Source organism: Schistocerca piceifrons, chromosome 5 (assembly GCF_021461385.2).
Source record: "Schistocerca piceifrons isolate TAMUIC-IGC-003096 chromosome 5, iqSchPice1.1, whole genome shotgun sequence".
NCBI classification, from domain to species: domain Eukaryota; kingdom Metazoa; phylum Arthropoda; class Insecta; order Orthoptera; family Acrididae; genus Schistocerca; species Schistocerca piceifrons.
In genome coordinates, this window is record NC_060142.1 from 422,798,553 (window position 1) to 422,814,648 (window position 16,096).

Sequence of the window (16,096 nt, forward strand, 5' to 3'; positions counted from 1 at the left end):
AGCAACAGATTGGTAGACTCTTCTAGGAATGTATGCCCTCGGAATTTTTAACAGTAAAGCACACCGTGATGTGGAATGCCTCATTTATAGCACCTGCAACTAGAGTTGGCTGTGCATCTCCATAACACTAAGAGGAAGCAATAGATTTGTTGGTTCTTCTAGGAACGTACGCTGTTGGAACTTCAACAGTAAAACACACTGGTGTTGCAGAATGCCTCTTTTGGGGCCTCTGCTACTGAAGTTGGCTGATTGTCTTTAATGCTTTCATGCTTACTAAATGAATGTGTAACCAAGTGCTTTTCTTTTCTTTGGATCTTCTCTTTTTCTTCTATCAATCCTATCTGATGAGCAGTACTAAAGTATTAGCTGAATGAGGGTTTTGTAAGCTTCCTCCTTAGTGGGCAGACTAAATTTCTTGAGGATTCTTCCAATAAATTTCAGACTGGCATCTGCCTCACATGCATTAAGATTTATGTGGTCGTTCCATTTAAATTGCTCCTTACACCTGATTATAGATATTTTATGGACATGGTCACTTTCAGTAATAGTTCTGCAAACTTGTAATCACATGATAATGGTTCTCTCTGCCTATATATGTGTAATATGTCACACTTGTTTATCCTGAGGATCAACTCCCAGTCTCTACACCAACCATCATTCCTGCACATGTCTTTCTGCATTTTACTATAATTTTCTAGTGTTACAACTTCTGTGTATACAATAGCATCACCTGCAAAAAGCCTTATGCAGTTTCTGATATTATCCACTAGGTCATTTATGTATACTATGAAAAGTACGAGGTGCATTCAAGTTCTAAGGCCTCCGATTTTTTTTGTAATTAACTACTCACCCGAAATTGATGAAACTGGCGTTACTTCTCGATGTAATCGCCCTGCAGACGTACACATTTTTCACAATGCTGATGCCATGATTCCATGGCAGCGGCAAAGGCTTCTTTAGGAGTCTGTTTTGACCACTGGAAAATCGCTGAGGCAATAGCTGCACGGCTGGTGAATGTGCGGCCACGGAGAGTGTCTTTCATTGTTGGAAAAAGCCAAAAGTCACTAGGAGCCAGGTCAGGTGAGTAGGGAGCATGAGGAATCACTTCAAAGTTGTTATCACGAAGAAACTGTTGCGTAACGTTAGATCGATGTGCGGGTGCATTGTCTTGGTGAAACAGCACACGCGCAGCCCTTCCCAGACGTTTTTGTTGCAGTGCAGGAAGGAATTTGTTCTTCAGAACATTTTCGTAGGATGCACCTGTTACCGTAGTGCCCTTTGGAACGCAATGGGTAAGGATTACGCCCTCGCTGTCCCAGAACATGGACACCATCATTTTTTCAGCACTGGTGGTTATCCGAAATTTTTTTGGTGGCGGTGAATCTGTGTGCTTCCATTGAGCTGACTGGCGCTTTGTTTCTGGATTGAAAAATGGCATCCACGTCTCATCCATTGTCACAACCGATGAAAAGAAAGTCCCATTCATGCTGTCGTTGCGCGTCAACATTGCTTGGCAACGTGCCACACGGGCAGCCATGTGGTCGTCCGCCAGCATTCGTGGCACCCACCTGGATGACACTTTTCGCATTTTCAGGTCATCATGCAGGATTGTGTACACAGAACCGACAGAAATGCCAACTCTGGAGGCGATCTGTTCAACAGTCATTCGGCGACCCCCCAAAACAATTCTCTCCACTTTCTCGATCATGTCATCAGACCGGCTTGTGCGAACCCGAGGTTGTTCTGGTTTGTTGTCACACGATGTTCTGCCTTCATTAAACTGTCGCACCCACGAACGCACTTTCGACACATCCATAACTTCATCACCACATGTCTCCTTCAACTGTCGATGAATTTCAATTGGTTTCACACCATGCAAATCCAGAAAATGAATGATTGCACGCTGTTCAAGTAAGGAAAACGTCGCCATTTTAAGTATTTAAAACAGTTCTCATTCTCGCCGCTGGTGGTAAAATTCCATCTGCCATACGGTGCTGCCATCTCTGGGACGTATTGACAATGAATGCGGCCTCATTTTAAAACAATGCGCATATTCCTATCTCTTTCCAGTCCGGATAGAACTTGAATGCACCTCGTAATGGCACTATAACACTCCCTATGGATATGCCAGAAGTTACTTTTGTGTGTGAAGATTTCTCTCTGTTGAGAATGCCATGCTGTGTTGGCTTTGTTAGAAACCCTTCGGTCCAGTTGTACAGTTGGTCTTTTATTCCATACACTCATATTTTGTTCACTAGGTGGCAATACGGAGCTGTATCGAATACCTACAACAAGGGAAGGAAGACATTAACCTGGGTGCTGATGTCTGTACTTTCTGGGTCTTGTGGATGAACAGAGCGAGCAGGCTTTCACATGATTTTTGTTTCAGAACCTTTACTGATCCCTACAGAATAATTTTCAGTCTCCAGAAATGTCATAATATGCAAGCGTAAAATATTCCAAAATTCTAAAGAGATATGGGCTTACAGTTCTGTGCATCTGTTTGATGACCCTACTTGAAGTTGGGAATGAACTGAGCCCTTTTCCAATAATTGGGAATACTTCACTCCTCCCGTGACCTACAGTACACTGCTGCTATAGTTGGATGATGATTGAGTTTGGGCTTGTTCTGCGCAGCTATGTCATGCATACTCCAATAGTCAATGACCGTTCAGCAGTGTTCTGAGTGCTCTGCTCTGAGTGCCGTAATTAATGCAAGCATTAAATGTGATCGTAGTGAGTTGTTTAGTGAATTTCTATTTAATTTGTTGTGAGTTATTATTGCTGACGATGGTGGTAAGTGATAAATCCTGCATAAGTAAGCGAGAGACATAATTTGAACGATATATGCTTGCTTCAAGCAGAAAGCACACGCACGTGTGTACCGCAACCGTCACTTGGTATCATCAACAATGTCCTCCCTGTCTGTGCCTCGACATGCACAAACCCCCTTCATTCTTGGATTGGACTATAGAAGAGGAGCTAGTTCTTTCGAATATTCACAGTTACTTTTGCTCCTGTACCTTGTTATATGAAGTTTGATGAGATAAAAACTTACGGGGACTTTTGAAACTTGACTTCTTTGGCCACATTTTTATTTACTGGTAGTAAACTCCAGAACTTTGTGATCTGAGTGTATGTTACTGGATTTAGAAGAGTACTTTAATTAGGAAAAGTGAGATAAATTGAGCTATAAGAAGTAAAGTGAAAAAAAAATGAAGGCCAAATAGAATTTAAATCAGGGCATAAGATTTATTACAGACAAACAGAGCAGAGAGGAAATTCAGAAGCAGTCTTGATTGAACTTCATTTCATACCATGGGTTTTGATGCCAGTTTTGTCAGTAAGCAGCTTTGCGGATAATGTCACACTACTGTCTCACTGAGGCTTTGATAAATCTAGTTGAAACTAACTCTCTCCCTCTTTCTCTTCTTCCTGGCGATAATTACATTCCTTGTGTCTGTACCCAGCATAAGCTGTCTACATGTGGACATGCCCAATTTAAATTCTGGATGAAACGCATTTGAGTTATTTAAATACCTGTGCTGAACAACATAGAAGTTGTGTAAAACACAATTCTTATAAGATAACTGCATTGGGAATCTGCAAGTATGGAGATTCCAGATTGAAATTTCATTGTACACACTTGTAATCACAGTACAACGTACAACTTTTTTTTTTTTTTTTTTTTTTTTTTTTTTTGTAAGTAATTATGTGATCATAACATAATTGTCCATCAGCAGAGTTCAACAGTCAATGTGCCTGACTGCTACTGGATCGCCAGGGTTCAGTTCCAAGTGTTAGACAGTTTTTCCATTGGACTAGTCGACCGTAGGTCTTCTCAGTTACTGTTTGTCATTGAGGTGTACCATGTGCATTGTCCAGCTGTTTGCAGCTTGTACTCAGATTTGTCTCACCATCATGGATGTTATCCTTTCACCCTCTCTGGGTCATCTTTCTGTTCTGGCTCCATCAGGTGTAGATGCCTGACACACAAGCCACCCAACTCTTGTTAATTGAAAGGGCTTGCATCTGAAGCAGCCTGGGGATGCAGGACCACATCTTTGTGGGGTTGGGTCATTGTGGCTTGTTGAGGCGAGGGAGCAGGTCAATGGTAGCATTGACAAACATCATCAAAAGCCAAAACATTTTATTAAAACTCATGTGACTACACTTGCTGTGTCTCGGGGAAGGCTGTGGCCACCCTCCTTCACAACTTGTGGCGAGGATGGTGCTTGGCGACAGTGAGCTGTTGGCTACTAATGCATGGTGTTGTCAGTTGGGAATGCTGACTCCAGACGCTTATGCCATGGCACACAGCCTAGGTAGTGGGACAAGGTCACTTGCGGATGAGGCCAGTGGCCCTGAAAACTGCTGAATTGTTTGCAGGGGATGCCACCTTCCAGTGGTGGATCTTGCCCTGGGTTTTGCACCTAGGTAGATGCCCGCACCAGCACGGAAGGCTGGGCAGTTGTACCACCTCTTGTCACATTCTGCTGCCCTATATGGCAGGAGTGTGGTTGCTGCTGGAGTTGGCCAGTAGGCAGCCACTGGTGGAGAAATACCAATTCCAAGGAGGAAGATTTGGCATGAACTCCAGGTACAGCATTGGAAGCTAGGACTTGTTGTGGGTTTGTGCTCTTTCATATTGCCTGGCCTTCCAGCATGGGTCTGTTGTCTCCAAAGCCATTGATACATTTGCTGATGTCTGTGCTAAAATTAAGTTATCTATACCAGTTTACAGCCCACTTGTTGTGCTGATGTGCTGTTTCTAGCTGCACTCAGAACAACAAATCCATGACCTGGTGGTGTGGAAACAGCTTGGCTCACTGTGCAAGAGCTCCATTTTATCCCTGCTTTGCATTATTGCAGTGCTTGGCCTAGCCCACTACGTGCTGTCTAAACAGCTCTGATGCTGCAACCAACACGCTGTGGCAGATTATCACCCACTAGCTGCTTTCCACTGCAGTGGCTGAGCTGCTAGTTTCTGCAGTAATGCCCAAAAAGTAGTGGTGGAGTTACATTACCTCCCTTTTCTGGAAGATACTGTCCCCAGTTTCTCTACCCGTGACTGGTCCACAACAGTTCTTAGCATAATTGGTCACAATGTACAATATTCAATAAGTTCTTCCCTTAGGTGCTAGGTTGCTTGTATCACAACATTCAGAGGCTGTGAGTTTATTGTGTAGGCTTAGTCCTCTAGCTCCACATTTCCACATTGGTCCATGCACTATCTGGCACAGTACCAATATGTTCCGAAAAGCCACATCTGAAATGTGATTTTTTAGGGGTTGTATCTCTTGTTCTATTGATCACAGAGAGAAGAGATTAAATGTTTCAGAGAACCATTGGCCTATTGACCATTTGTACTCCTACTGGAAGAATGGGCATACTGTACCTATCCAACGGTCTGAATAAACTGAATAACTTCTTTTTTATAACCTTGAGATACAATGTTGAAGTGCTGTGACATATGCCCTCAGCTGGTGTGATGGCTGTTTTACATCTGTGGCCTGCTTTGTTGACTTGTTTACCCCACTCAGCAGGGCATAAGCAGACTTGTTTACCCCACTCAGCAGGGCATAAGCAGACTTGTTTACCCCACTCAGCAGGGCATGCCCAAGTTAGCACTGTGTGGCCCTAAGTAAGCAGAGCCAATGATGTGAACGTCTGCTGTAGTCTCATAGGTGTCCACTACTACCAGGTTAGAAGATCACATTGGTGCAAATAGATGGCGGTAGTACAGCCCTGCCTCCAAGGCAAGAGTTCAGTTAATACCATGGAGCCTGGGGACAGCTCATCCGCAGTGTCATTCCAAGCCCACAGGTGTGGACTTATAACCGTGGGCTCATCTGGTGGAGATGGCTGCCCAGACCAGCTTCGGTTGCTGGCTGGCCTGTAACATGATGGAGTCTTGCGTGGACCCATGGTTGCAAAGGGTATTGCCAGACTGCACATAACTGTGTCAGAATCTCAGGGGATTTTTGTGATTAATAGCACTCATTTTGTGGTGGTACATTGCCTCCAGGCACATACAAATCAACATCTTTGCGTCTCAGTGGTTGGCTGCTTTGTAGTTTCATAGCCTTTGTGCAATGTCACCACAATTGTGTGGCTATGCCCAGCTACCTTATGTGTAAACAAGCTCACACGTGAAATAAATCCTCCACACCCACTCGCCTGCCTGCTTGTCACAGTGGAGCTGCTGCTCACCCAGTAACACCCAAAATTAGTGACTCCATTATAGAACCTTGCGATAGCAGTCCACTGGCAACAGTTTCCCATAGCTGGAATTCTAAGCTTCACTACGTGTTCCCAAAGGTAAATTTTAGCATGATGTTTGGTCAGGAAATTTACTGTGAAGTTTACTTTTTACCCTTCATCTATTTTACACCCTCATGCACATCACATCTGTCCACAACTGCATTGTAAACAATTTGCAGCACATGTCAGCAACTTTCTATGCAAGGCTGTGACACAGTGCTTGCACACCGTTATGAAAGTCAGGCACAAACTCCTTAATGGATCCCACCTTCTCAATCTGATTGCTAACTGTTCGAATGTGTGTCTGCTTGCTTCTCATATGTTCAGACTGCTCCTGAGGTAATACATGCATTTGTATCATTTCTCCCTCAACATCTGCAACACGGCTATAAACACCAACATCTTCCTGAGCCTTCCATGTAGTATCTACAATAACATCATTGTCTGCATTTCACTGTACACAACACACAAGTCTGTGGCACACGTACTCCCCTATACATCTGGCCCACGCTCCACACATTACCACTGAGTGTAGCAGATACTACTGCACTTAAATTACACATGTTGCTATCCATACACTTATTTCTTTTTGCACAGCCTGCACTCACTTCAACTGCCACTACAGCTCCTTCAGACTTCAAAATTCCACATGATATCAGTGCTGATATACTATGCTAGGTCCCTTAATGTCAACAACATTAGTACCCTACACAGTGAACAACTAGGCACAATGTCATTTCCCTCTTCATTAATCATTTTAACTTCACCATTCGTAAGACTGTCCCACCAGGCATCAAATTCTGGCTTACTATCCAAAGTATTGGCAAGTTTAATTACATTAACAGCAGTTGGATGTACTGCAGGAACACGTAAAGTAGACACAGGCCTGTTCTCCACCCTTTCAACTTTCTCTTTCTCCATCCTCTCTGCATCCTCTCTTTTCAAACATTCCCTCTTTATCACCTTCTATGTTTCCTCAAATCTTCATTGTAAATCTCCTCATACTTGGGGACATGTGAAAAGCTATTTCCTTTTCCCTAACCTGAAGTGCTTCCAGTCTCTTAGACAACTTTACATTGTGTGCTTGTCTCTTAATTACTTTACCTTTTACGGTTCCCAGTCCCTCCTCTCTAGTAACTCCCGTGGTATTGAAAACCTCACTCAAAGGGTATTGACCATGACATGATTGCCCTTTATCAATTACACAAACATAAGTGACAAAGGTTCCTAAACATAATACTACTCAAACACTTTGCACTGTTTTACATGTTTGCATACCGAGTCGTATTCCTTCTAAACCCTTTTGCCTATTATAGATGGAGAAAACTGTAGTGCACTGGGGATGGGATGCAGCAGCGGTTCGTGTACTGAAGTCAGGAGGTAGATGGTTGACCACCTGAGGGCATCAATCAAGGTGATGTTGGGGGTAGATGTTTGTCTGATGCCTGAAGATGTTATTAAAACAGAATTAAAACATTTATTGTCAACAAAATACAGCAGTTGATTTATCAATGTTCGGGTAGCCAGCACTAGTGGGGCTGGCAGTGGCACTCTGCCATGGAATGTGCTGGTCAGCACACCACACAGTCAGGTAGCGCATTGAATCAGCTACAACGATGACACAAGGTTGACAACCTTGCCTATGTTAGCATACAGCATTGCCTGCACCAAGTGAAGCGTCACACAGCTTCTGGGAGATTTGCCAGGGCTCTTGTGACCCCCTCATAGACTGTGCATAGTGAAGGCATCTACCAGCTCTGCTCAGAGTACTTGAAGTCATGCGGAGAAGTGATATGGCTTCCCGACAGGAGAGAGATGGGCAGCGATGTAGTCTGTCACAGAACTGGAGGCAGGTGGCAGCAACGGCCTGTCCCTATGATGATACATGAGGATCTGCTCAGAGGCCCTGCTGGTTTAGCCTCCAGAAGGCATATCAGATGGGGGTGGCCAGAGCGCCTGATCAGTTTTGACTCAGTAGTCAGCACTGCAGCTCGCAGCGTTCCTTCTGACAGGACTTGCTGCTCCATAGAAGATTGAAGCAGAGGGTGGACTGACATAGGCTTCTCCTCAGAGCTGGATTGCCGAACACTGAATAGAACTCCACCAGAACAGTATGTATACAGGATGGGCTGTGCCCTGTGTCCACAGCAATTCTGGCTCAGGTACCCAGCTCATTCACTGTGACACAGTAGCTTCTGTGGTTGCTGCTGCACCATCAGCAGTCCTTTCTCACTTGAATTCCACCTGGCTATTGAGCCTTTTTACTCTGACTCTTGGGTCGCCAAGGGAGTTGGAGGTCTTTGAGGTTTTTCTGTCTGCACCAAGTATACTGTTCTGTGTACTACAAAACTTAAACACATTTCCTACAATTCTCAAATTCTGGTGTCTTTCCAACTATACAGTAAATGCAAGAAAACACATTAATGAAAGGACACTTAACCATAACACTACCATAGTACTTCTTACTGTAACTTAACTACTACACCTGAGTAGCTGCTCATAATTATTACAACACAAACAATTAATACTCCTTGACAGCACTCAGCTACACCTCCTGAATTGCTAGACCAGGATAACAACTTAAGTACTCTTAGCCAATGAGCCATATCCCTTGCTTTTGATAACATATGTTCCAAAATATAACATTCTTATTTACACATCAACAGAACATTATGTGTGATTACCCTACACATATTGAAGATACTAATACAATTAAACATTTGATAAGAGACCCACTGTCTATCCATGATACTTATAAATATGGGGAGCACGACAAGAAAAAAGGAGACTACACTCATCTCACCATATGTTGATGAAACTCCAACTGGTAATAGTAAAGTCATCTTCTTCATCCACTGAAGCCTGTTTTAGGCATTAGACATTCCCACTTCTGACACCAAATGAAATCGTGATGGGATGTTGATCCTACTACTGATGCCAACGGAAGTGTTTCAGACATGTAGGACTACTTGTGTGTGGGGTTACATCATGGTGGTGTGGTGAGGTTGTGGGAGCAGACCATTGGTAGCTTAGACAAACATCAAAAGTTCAAATATTTTATTAATACTCTTGTGACTACACTCATAGTGTCTCAGTGAAGGCAGTTTCCACACTCCCTCACAGCACGTTACAAGGATGGCTGTTGGTGGCAGTGTGAGCTGATGGCTACCAAGCCATGATGTTGCTTAGGTATGCTCATTACAAGCTTATGCCCTGGCATGCTTCCCAGCGAGCAGAACATGGCCACTTGTGAACAAAGCAAGTAGCAATGAAGACAGGCAGGTTACTTCAGGGAATGCCAGCTTCCAACTGGATCTCATCCCTGTGACAGATGATGTGTGGTGCCTAGATGTCCTCGCCAGCATGAAAGTGTGGGCAGCTGTATCATCCCAGTCTTGTCCTCCTACTCTCCAGGGCAGGTATTTGGTCACTTAAGGAGAGAGTCAGTAGGCATCTTGCTAGTGGAGAAGTACCGAATCTGAGGTGGTGGATTTGGGATATGCCACTAGCAGAAGGTGCGAAGATCAAATCTTGATCTGGTAGTGACTGTGTGCTGTCCCATATCACCCCGCCGCCCAGTGTGGCCCACTCATATCTGTAGGCATCCAACATTGTGCTACATGGGGTGATCTTTTTTTAAATAGCAGGAAGAAAGGGGGGGGGGGGATTGTAGGAGAATTACATAATAGGTAGCCAGTTCTTCATTGTAATAACTACACAACCAGGCCAATTTAGCTTACTCATAGTTATTTATAAAGTTTATAATTCCATAACCATACAGGAAGACAAACACAATGAGTGGCAAGTAGAGCCTTTGTTAGAAGCATAAGTAAAGTGATAAAGAGATAAGGTGTAGGCTGCCCAGTTATTAACTGTTACACATACATCTATTTCTGTATCATGTCCTTTCTTATAGTTACAAGGCCTTCTTACGTATGTGACTGGATACTATGACTAAAATATTGACTGTGAGGTACTTCTGATTCATGTTTCTTATCTTTCTAATGAGCACAAGTAAATGTCTTCTGATGTGCATTTAATGCAGACAGTTTTCTTACACATGTGACACTTTAAAAATGATGTGTTTACAGTGCTGTCAGGCTTTACCAGGCGACATGTTCGCTTTTCTTGTCTCTTAGTAATATCTTCAGCAGTGACAAAGGCACTAGGATTCCTGGTTGCTGTGCATCTCTCAGCAAGCTCCTCTAATAATTGCAGTAAGAAATCCCTGTGCTTAAATTTTTTCATTTAGAGCATTGTGCAATACCCAGATATTTATCCCAGGCAAAAGTTGTAAAATGTGTGAATGGCCAATATCTGGATGATGATCTCACTGAGTATTTGTAAGCCATTTGGCTAATCATGTCCACTCCATATTTAGACCAATTATAAAGTGTAACTGTATCTAGCCTCTTTTTCAAACCAGCCTCAATTCTCACATAAGGATGCATTAGTGCTGTGAATCGGGACATTCTTGCTGCTCTTTCCCTGGTAAACAGTCAATGTAGTATCATTCTTCTTCAGTAACACCTTACTCTTCTTTTGCCTTCTTGACAGAGACTGGTATTTTACTGCAAGATCAATTTATGGAGCCCACAATACTTGTAACATCTGCTTTCAAGGTTTCAAATACAGCCAAGGGGGTGAAAAAATTGTCATAAGTGACATTTCTTCCCTTACTTATATAAGATTGCATCAGCATAATTGTTGCAATTGAAAAGTGTGTCTGTGTAGCACATAAATAAACAATTACAAAATAAAAATTTAAGTGTGCATACCTTCTTCATCAGTATTCAGTAAATCATCATGTGGTATAACATAATCTTCTGATGAAGAATCTGAAACTACAGTTTGTGGCAATTCTTCTGCAGATAAAAACTCCAGTGGCTCACCCTCTGCTTCACGAACCACATTTTCATTTATGGCACTTACAATGTCCTCTTCTGTTCTTAGACATTTGGCCATAATCACTGTATATGTTGCAAGCATTATTTATACAGTTAGAATCGCTATCTACTAACACCGTATTTTATGGAACAAAGCACTGACTGTGTGATACTTGTGTAGTATGTTGAAACATGTTTCAACCTGATTTCCCTCCCCTCCACTGTTGGAGAAATGTAATACCATCAGGAAGAGACATAAAAGTCTCTGCTTTTTTTCCCAAAAAATGTAAATTAAGTGTCATTGTTAACTAACTTATTTGATAAAAAGTCATAGAAATTCAGCAGTATACACATTAACACAAAATAGTGACCAATGAAGGGATTAGGGAACAGATCGTGTGTGACCCCACTGCAGTTCTAGTGTTAAATTCCCACACATGTTTAACACTATTTGTGACTACTTTCTGCATCATTGTAATGTCAGTTTGATTTCTTCCTCCTCCATCAGCAAGAGCCCTGTTATCTTCAATATTATTTTGTAACTGAAATTGGCGTTACAAATTTGTAGATCATTTGTTATGATGAAGATTATTAGATGCATCCCATCATTTAAACTCCTGTCATGTAAGCTAAACTTTCCTTCAGTTGATTTGTAAATTTTCTCTTTTCCAAATTTTACGCTGATATTTGCTAATTCAATGTTAGTTTGTATTCTTTCATACAGTTACATGTCTGTTCTAGGTTTTATATTCTTGTCTTTGTTATCCTTGTGGTCATGTGCATTTAAAAGTATGTCATCCTGCTGTTATGCTTTTATTGCAATGTAGTATATTCTTTAGTTAATGTGCCTTTCACTGAGTGATGAATGCAGAATCCAGATTCAAACTCCCATCATGTCTCGGAGTTGGCATGCATAATAGTTACACTTCCAGTTGTTATTGAAGAAGTGATTCACTCCCTCATGTCTTGGACCATTCCAAGAAGTGCTTCTTGTTTCTTTGCTCAAATGATATTACTCTATATCATTTGTCAAATTTTGAACACCGTTCAGGGGGGTGTCTGTGACGGAATTAGACTACATACAAGGTCTGTCTAAAAAGTATCCGACCTTTGATTTTCCCGGGCAAAATAGAGACAATAGTGTGGCGCCACTGTACACAGAAAGGGAAGAGACCTTTATGTGCGTGCATGAATTTTGTCCCTGCCTTCCAGCACGTCAGTCGCTGCCTGTCAGTTGCTGAGTGAGGTGCTACACAACGTGTTTGTCGGATTACCGATTCTCTCATGATGACTGAACGTGTTGAACAAAAAAGAAAGTGCGGCAGGTGCAGAGCAAATTCAAGGTGATGCTGACTGTCTTCTTTGATGTCTCTGGAATTTTGCATCACGAATACGCACCGGAAGGACAAACAGTGACAAGGGAGTACTATCAAGATGTTCTCCGGTGACTCCGTGACTCAGTTCTGTGCAAAAGACCAGACATGTGGACGGTGAAAAACTGGCAACTGCATCACGACAATGCCCCCGCACATTCATACGAGTTGATCCAAAATTTCTTGGCCAAACATGGAATTACAGCTGTTTGTCAGCCTCTCTACTCTCCGGACATGGCTCCTTCCGACTTCTGGTTGTTTCCAAAATTGAAGATGCCACTGGAAGGATCCCATTTTAAGAGTAGAGAAGAGATAATGCGGAAGACGATGACAGAGCTGAAAACCATTCCAAAAGAAGACTTCCAGAGGTGTTTCCGGCAGTGGAAGGATTTGTGGGCTAAGTGTGTGCAAGCACAAGGGGCCTACTTTGAAGGATATTCGGGTCCCAACCCCGTCATGTATTCGAAATATTTTTTTCTGGCCAAAGGTCGGATACTTTTCAGACAGGCCGTGTATGGTTCCTGAAGAGGAACAACAGTCTTTTCAGTATTTCCAGGTGAAACAGTTTTGATGATAAACTGGTCCAGTCTCATAACATCAAATGATGCAATCTTGCTATGTTGGAACTGTGAATGGCTGAAAGCAAGGGGAATCTAATAACATAGTACTCCATTCAGATATGCAGGGGAGGACTACTCGTGAAGATTCTGTCATCGGGTGTGGGGACGTGGATTTTTGTGGGGTGAGGGACTGTCAGAAACTGCAATCAGGTAGGTGGGGTTGAAAATTTATGAATAGAAATGGATAGGTTAAGATTAGAGTGCAAATTAATGACGTTTAGTGGCAGAAAGAACACAATTTCTGGTTAGATGAATGCAGCATTTACCAGTACAAAATCAAATATGGGTAACGCAGTAGATCTAGATATGAAGAAGAGAATAGGAATGCAGGTGAGCTAATAAGAATAGCAAAGTGAATTCAGTATCATAGCCAAGGTAGACACAAAGTAGATAGCCACCAACAGTAGTACAAATTTATATGCCTACTATCTATGCAGATAATTAAAAGATTAAACTACTGTATGATGGTCTGTAGGAGAATGTGGACCAGGAGAAAGTATTGCAAAGGGGAGCCTTCTGGTAGTATTTTGCATAGAGATGAAAGAACAATTCATCGTGAACACTTGGCTTAAGAATCATAAAGGTGGTTATGTACATGGAAGAAACTTGATGACATCTACCCCAAGTGTTTATATAAATTATGTAATGGTAAGACTAGATTTTAAGTTGTACACTTCCAGGGGGCACACATGACTCTGATCATGCTTTGGTGCTGATGAACTGCACAGAAGAAATTGCAAGATGATTAATGCAGGAGATGGGTCTAAACACGTTGAAACAATCAGAGGTTCTTGAGAATTTCAGAGGGAGCATTAGGCAACTACTGACTGAAACAGAGGAAGGGAGCACAGTAGGAAATGAATGGGTAGCTCTAGAGATAGTACAGTGAAGTTTGCCGTGAAACAACTAGGCAAAAAGTCAAGGTCCAGTAGAAATAATAGGATACAAGAGACTGAATTTAATTGATGAAGGGGGGGAAAAGAAACAAGTGAACGAGGAAAAAGAGATTACTGATGCCTATAAAATAAGAAGAATGGTGAAGCAAAAGTGGCTAGAGGAGAGATGCAAAGCTATTGAAGATGTATAGCTATTGGAAAGCTAAATGTCACCTATTGGAAAGTTAAAGAAACCTTGGGAGAAAAAGGCAGTAGCTGTGTAAATGTCAAAAGCTCAGATAGAAAGCTAGTATCAAGCAAAAGAAAAGTCTGAAAAGTGGAAGAAATATTTAGAAGGACTGTTCAAAGGAAATGAACTTGTAGAAAAGGAAGGGGAATCCCTAATGTGGGATTGGGGGTGTGATACAACTGTTATGAGAAGAATTTGACTACACACTGAAAGATCTAGAATCCACCTGGAGCAGAAGAAGACATTCCTTCATAAGTAACAAGATCCTTGGAGAAGGTACCATGCCATAACAATTTAAGAAAACTTGAGGCAACATTGACACAGTGAATTGCCTTAAAACACATGCTGCCATTTATAGCATTAGTACAAACCATCCCAGCATTTAAGTTAAGTGATTTAGGAAAATCATGGAAAACTTAAATCCAGACAGCTGTACAGGGTTTTGAATGGTTATTCTCCTGAATGCACATCCAGTGTACTAATCACTCTGCCACCTCGCTATACGAGTCAAAAGAAATGAAAGGAAAGCAATAGTTAAGGAGAAGGTGAGACAGAGTTGTAGCCCACCCCTAATGTTGTTCAGTCCACATATTCAGCAAGCAATAAAAGGAATCAAGGAAAATCTGCATAGGGAATTAAAGTTGAGGGCCGAAGAAATAACGAGCCTTGCTAAAGATATTGCAATTCTGTCAGACATGGCAAAGAACTTGGACGATCAGTTGAACAGAATGTATGGCATCTTGAAAAGAGATTGTAGGATGAATGGTAAACAAGGGTAATTGGATGTAATCAAATAAAATGGTTCTGTGCTTAGGGAATCGGATTAGGAAATGACATACTGAAAATAATAGATAAGTTTTGATATTTTGCAGCAAAAGGAGTGACATTGGCTGAAATAGAAGGGATATAAAATACAGGCTGTCAGTGGTAAGAAAGGTGATTCTGTAAAAGATAATATTTTGTTAAAAGTTATGCAGAAACACCATTCTTTATGCAGATTGACATAACATTATGTGCATCATGTAGCACTACTTATGTTCTGTTCAATAGTTTTTAAAATGCATTCTTTATAATAGTTGGTGGATAACTCCCATTTATGCTAGGAGAATCGGATTTCATCACAACTAAATTAAACATCCTCTCTCACTGCTAAAATAGTGCTATAATAGCATATTGAAGGAAGATCATTACATTGTATGTACTAAGACAGCATGCTAATATTGCATAAGCATGACAGTACTGTTAACCAACCAGGTCCCATTGGACAGTATGTTCACTCTGTAATGCAAATGCATTTTACAGAGAAGCACTTAGTGGCAGAGCATGGGAAGATGTGTGTTGTTGTGATGTATATTTGGTTAAATAACAAGCAGCAGTATACAAAGTACACTATTCCACATACCATAATATGACTTCTGGTGTATAGATGTAGATGTATATGTAGATGAAGATGAAGAAGATATGCAGCAAATGTTACCGATATGTGACAGTGCTGTTGTTATGCTTTGTTACAGGGAAAGTACTAGTACGCAAACCTCCATCATCACCTAGACCGACAACAGATTCCAAAAAAGAAGATCCTTTGCAAATCTGTAAAAGAGCCCAAGAGAATTTAAAACCTGGCCCCCGTGTACGATCGGCGTCAACAGGCAGGGACAAGAAATCTGGTAATGTTAGAAGTCGAAGTTTCTTCTGTTTTACAGTCACAGCTGATAGCCTTCCGAATCAAGCCACTGTCATGTTGTTCTTTTCAATGATTCTGTATTGCTTGTGAGATAACCCAAATGTCTTTCTTTGGCAGTACTCACTAATAGGAATTTTTAAAATG

General features: G+C 41.7%; 1 protein-coding gene across 1 annotated transcript in view; it reads left to right on the top strand.

Annotated features, from left to right (window-relative positions):
- The window catches only part of LOC124799056 (S phase cyclin A-associated protein in the endoplasmic reticulum), a 621,352-nt gene that overhangs the window by 7,435 nt on the left and 597,821 nt on the right, over positions 1-16,096 (top strand). The window contains exon 2 of the mRNA XM_047262594.1: positions 15,783-15,935. Within this exon, the coding sequence (XP_047118550.1) occupies positions 15,783-15,935 (153 nt within the window). The remainder of the gene's footprint in view (positions 1-15,782; positions 15,936-16,096) is intronic.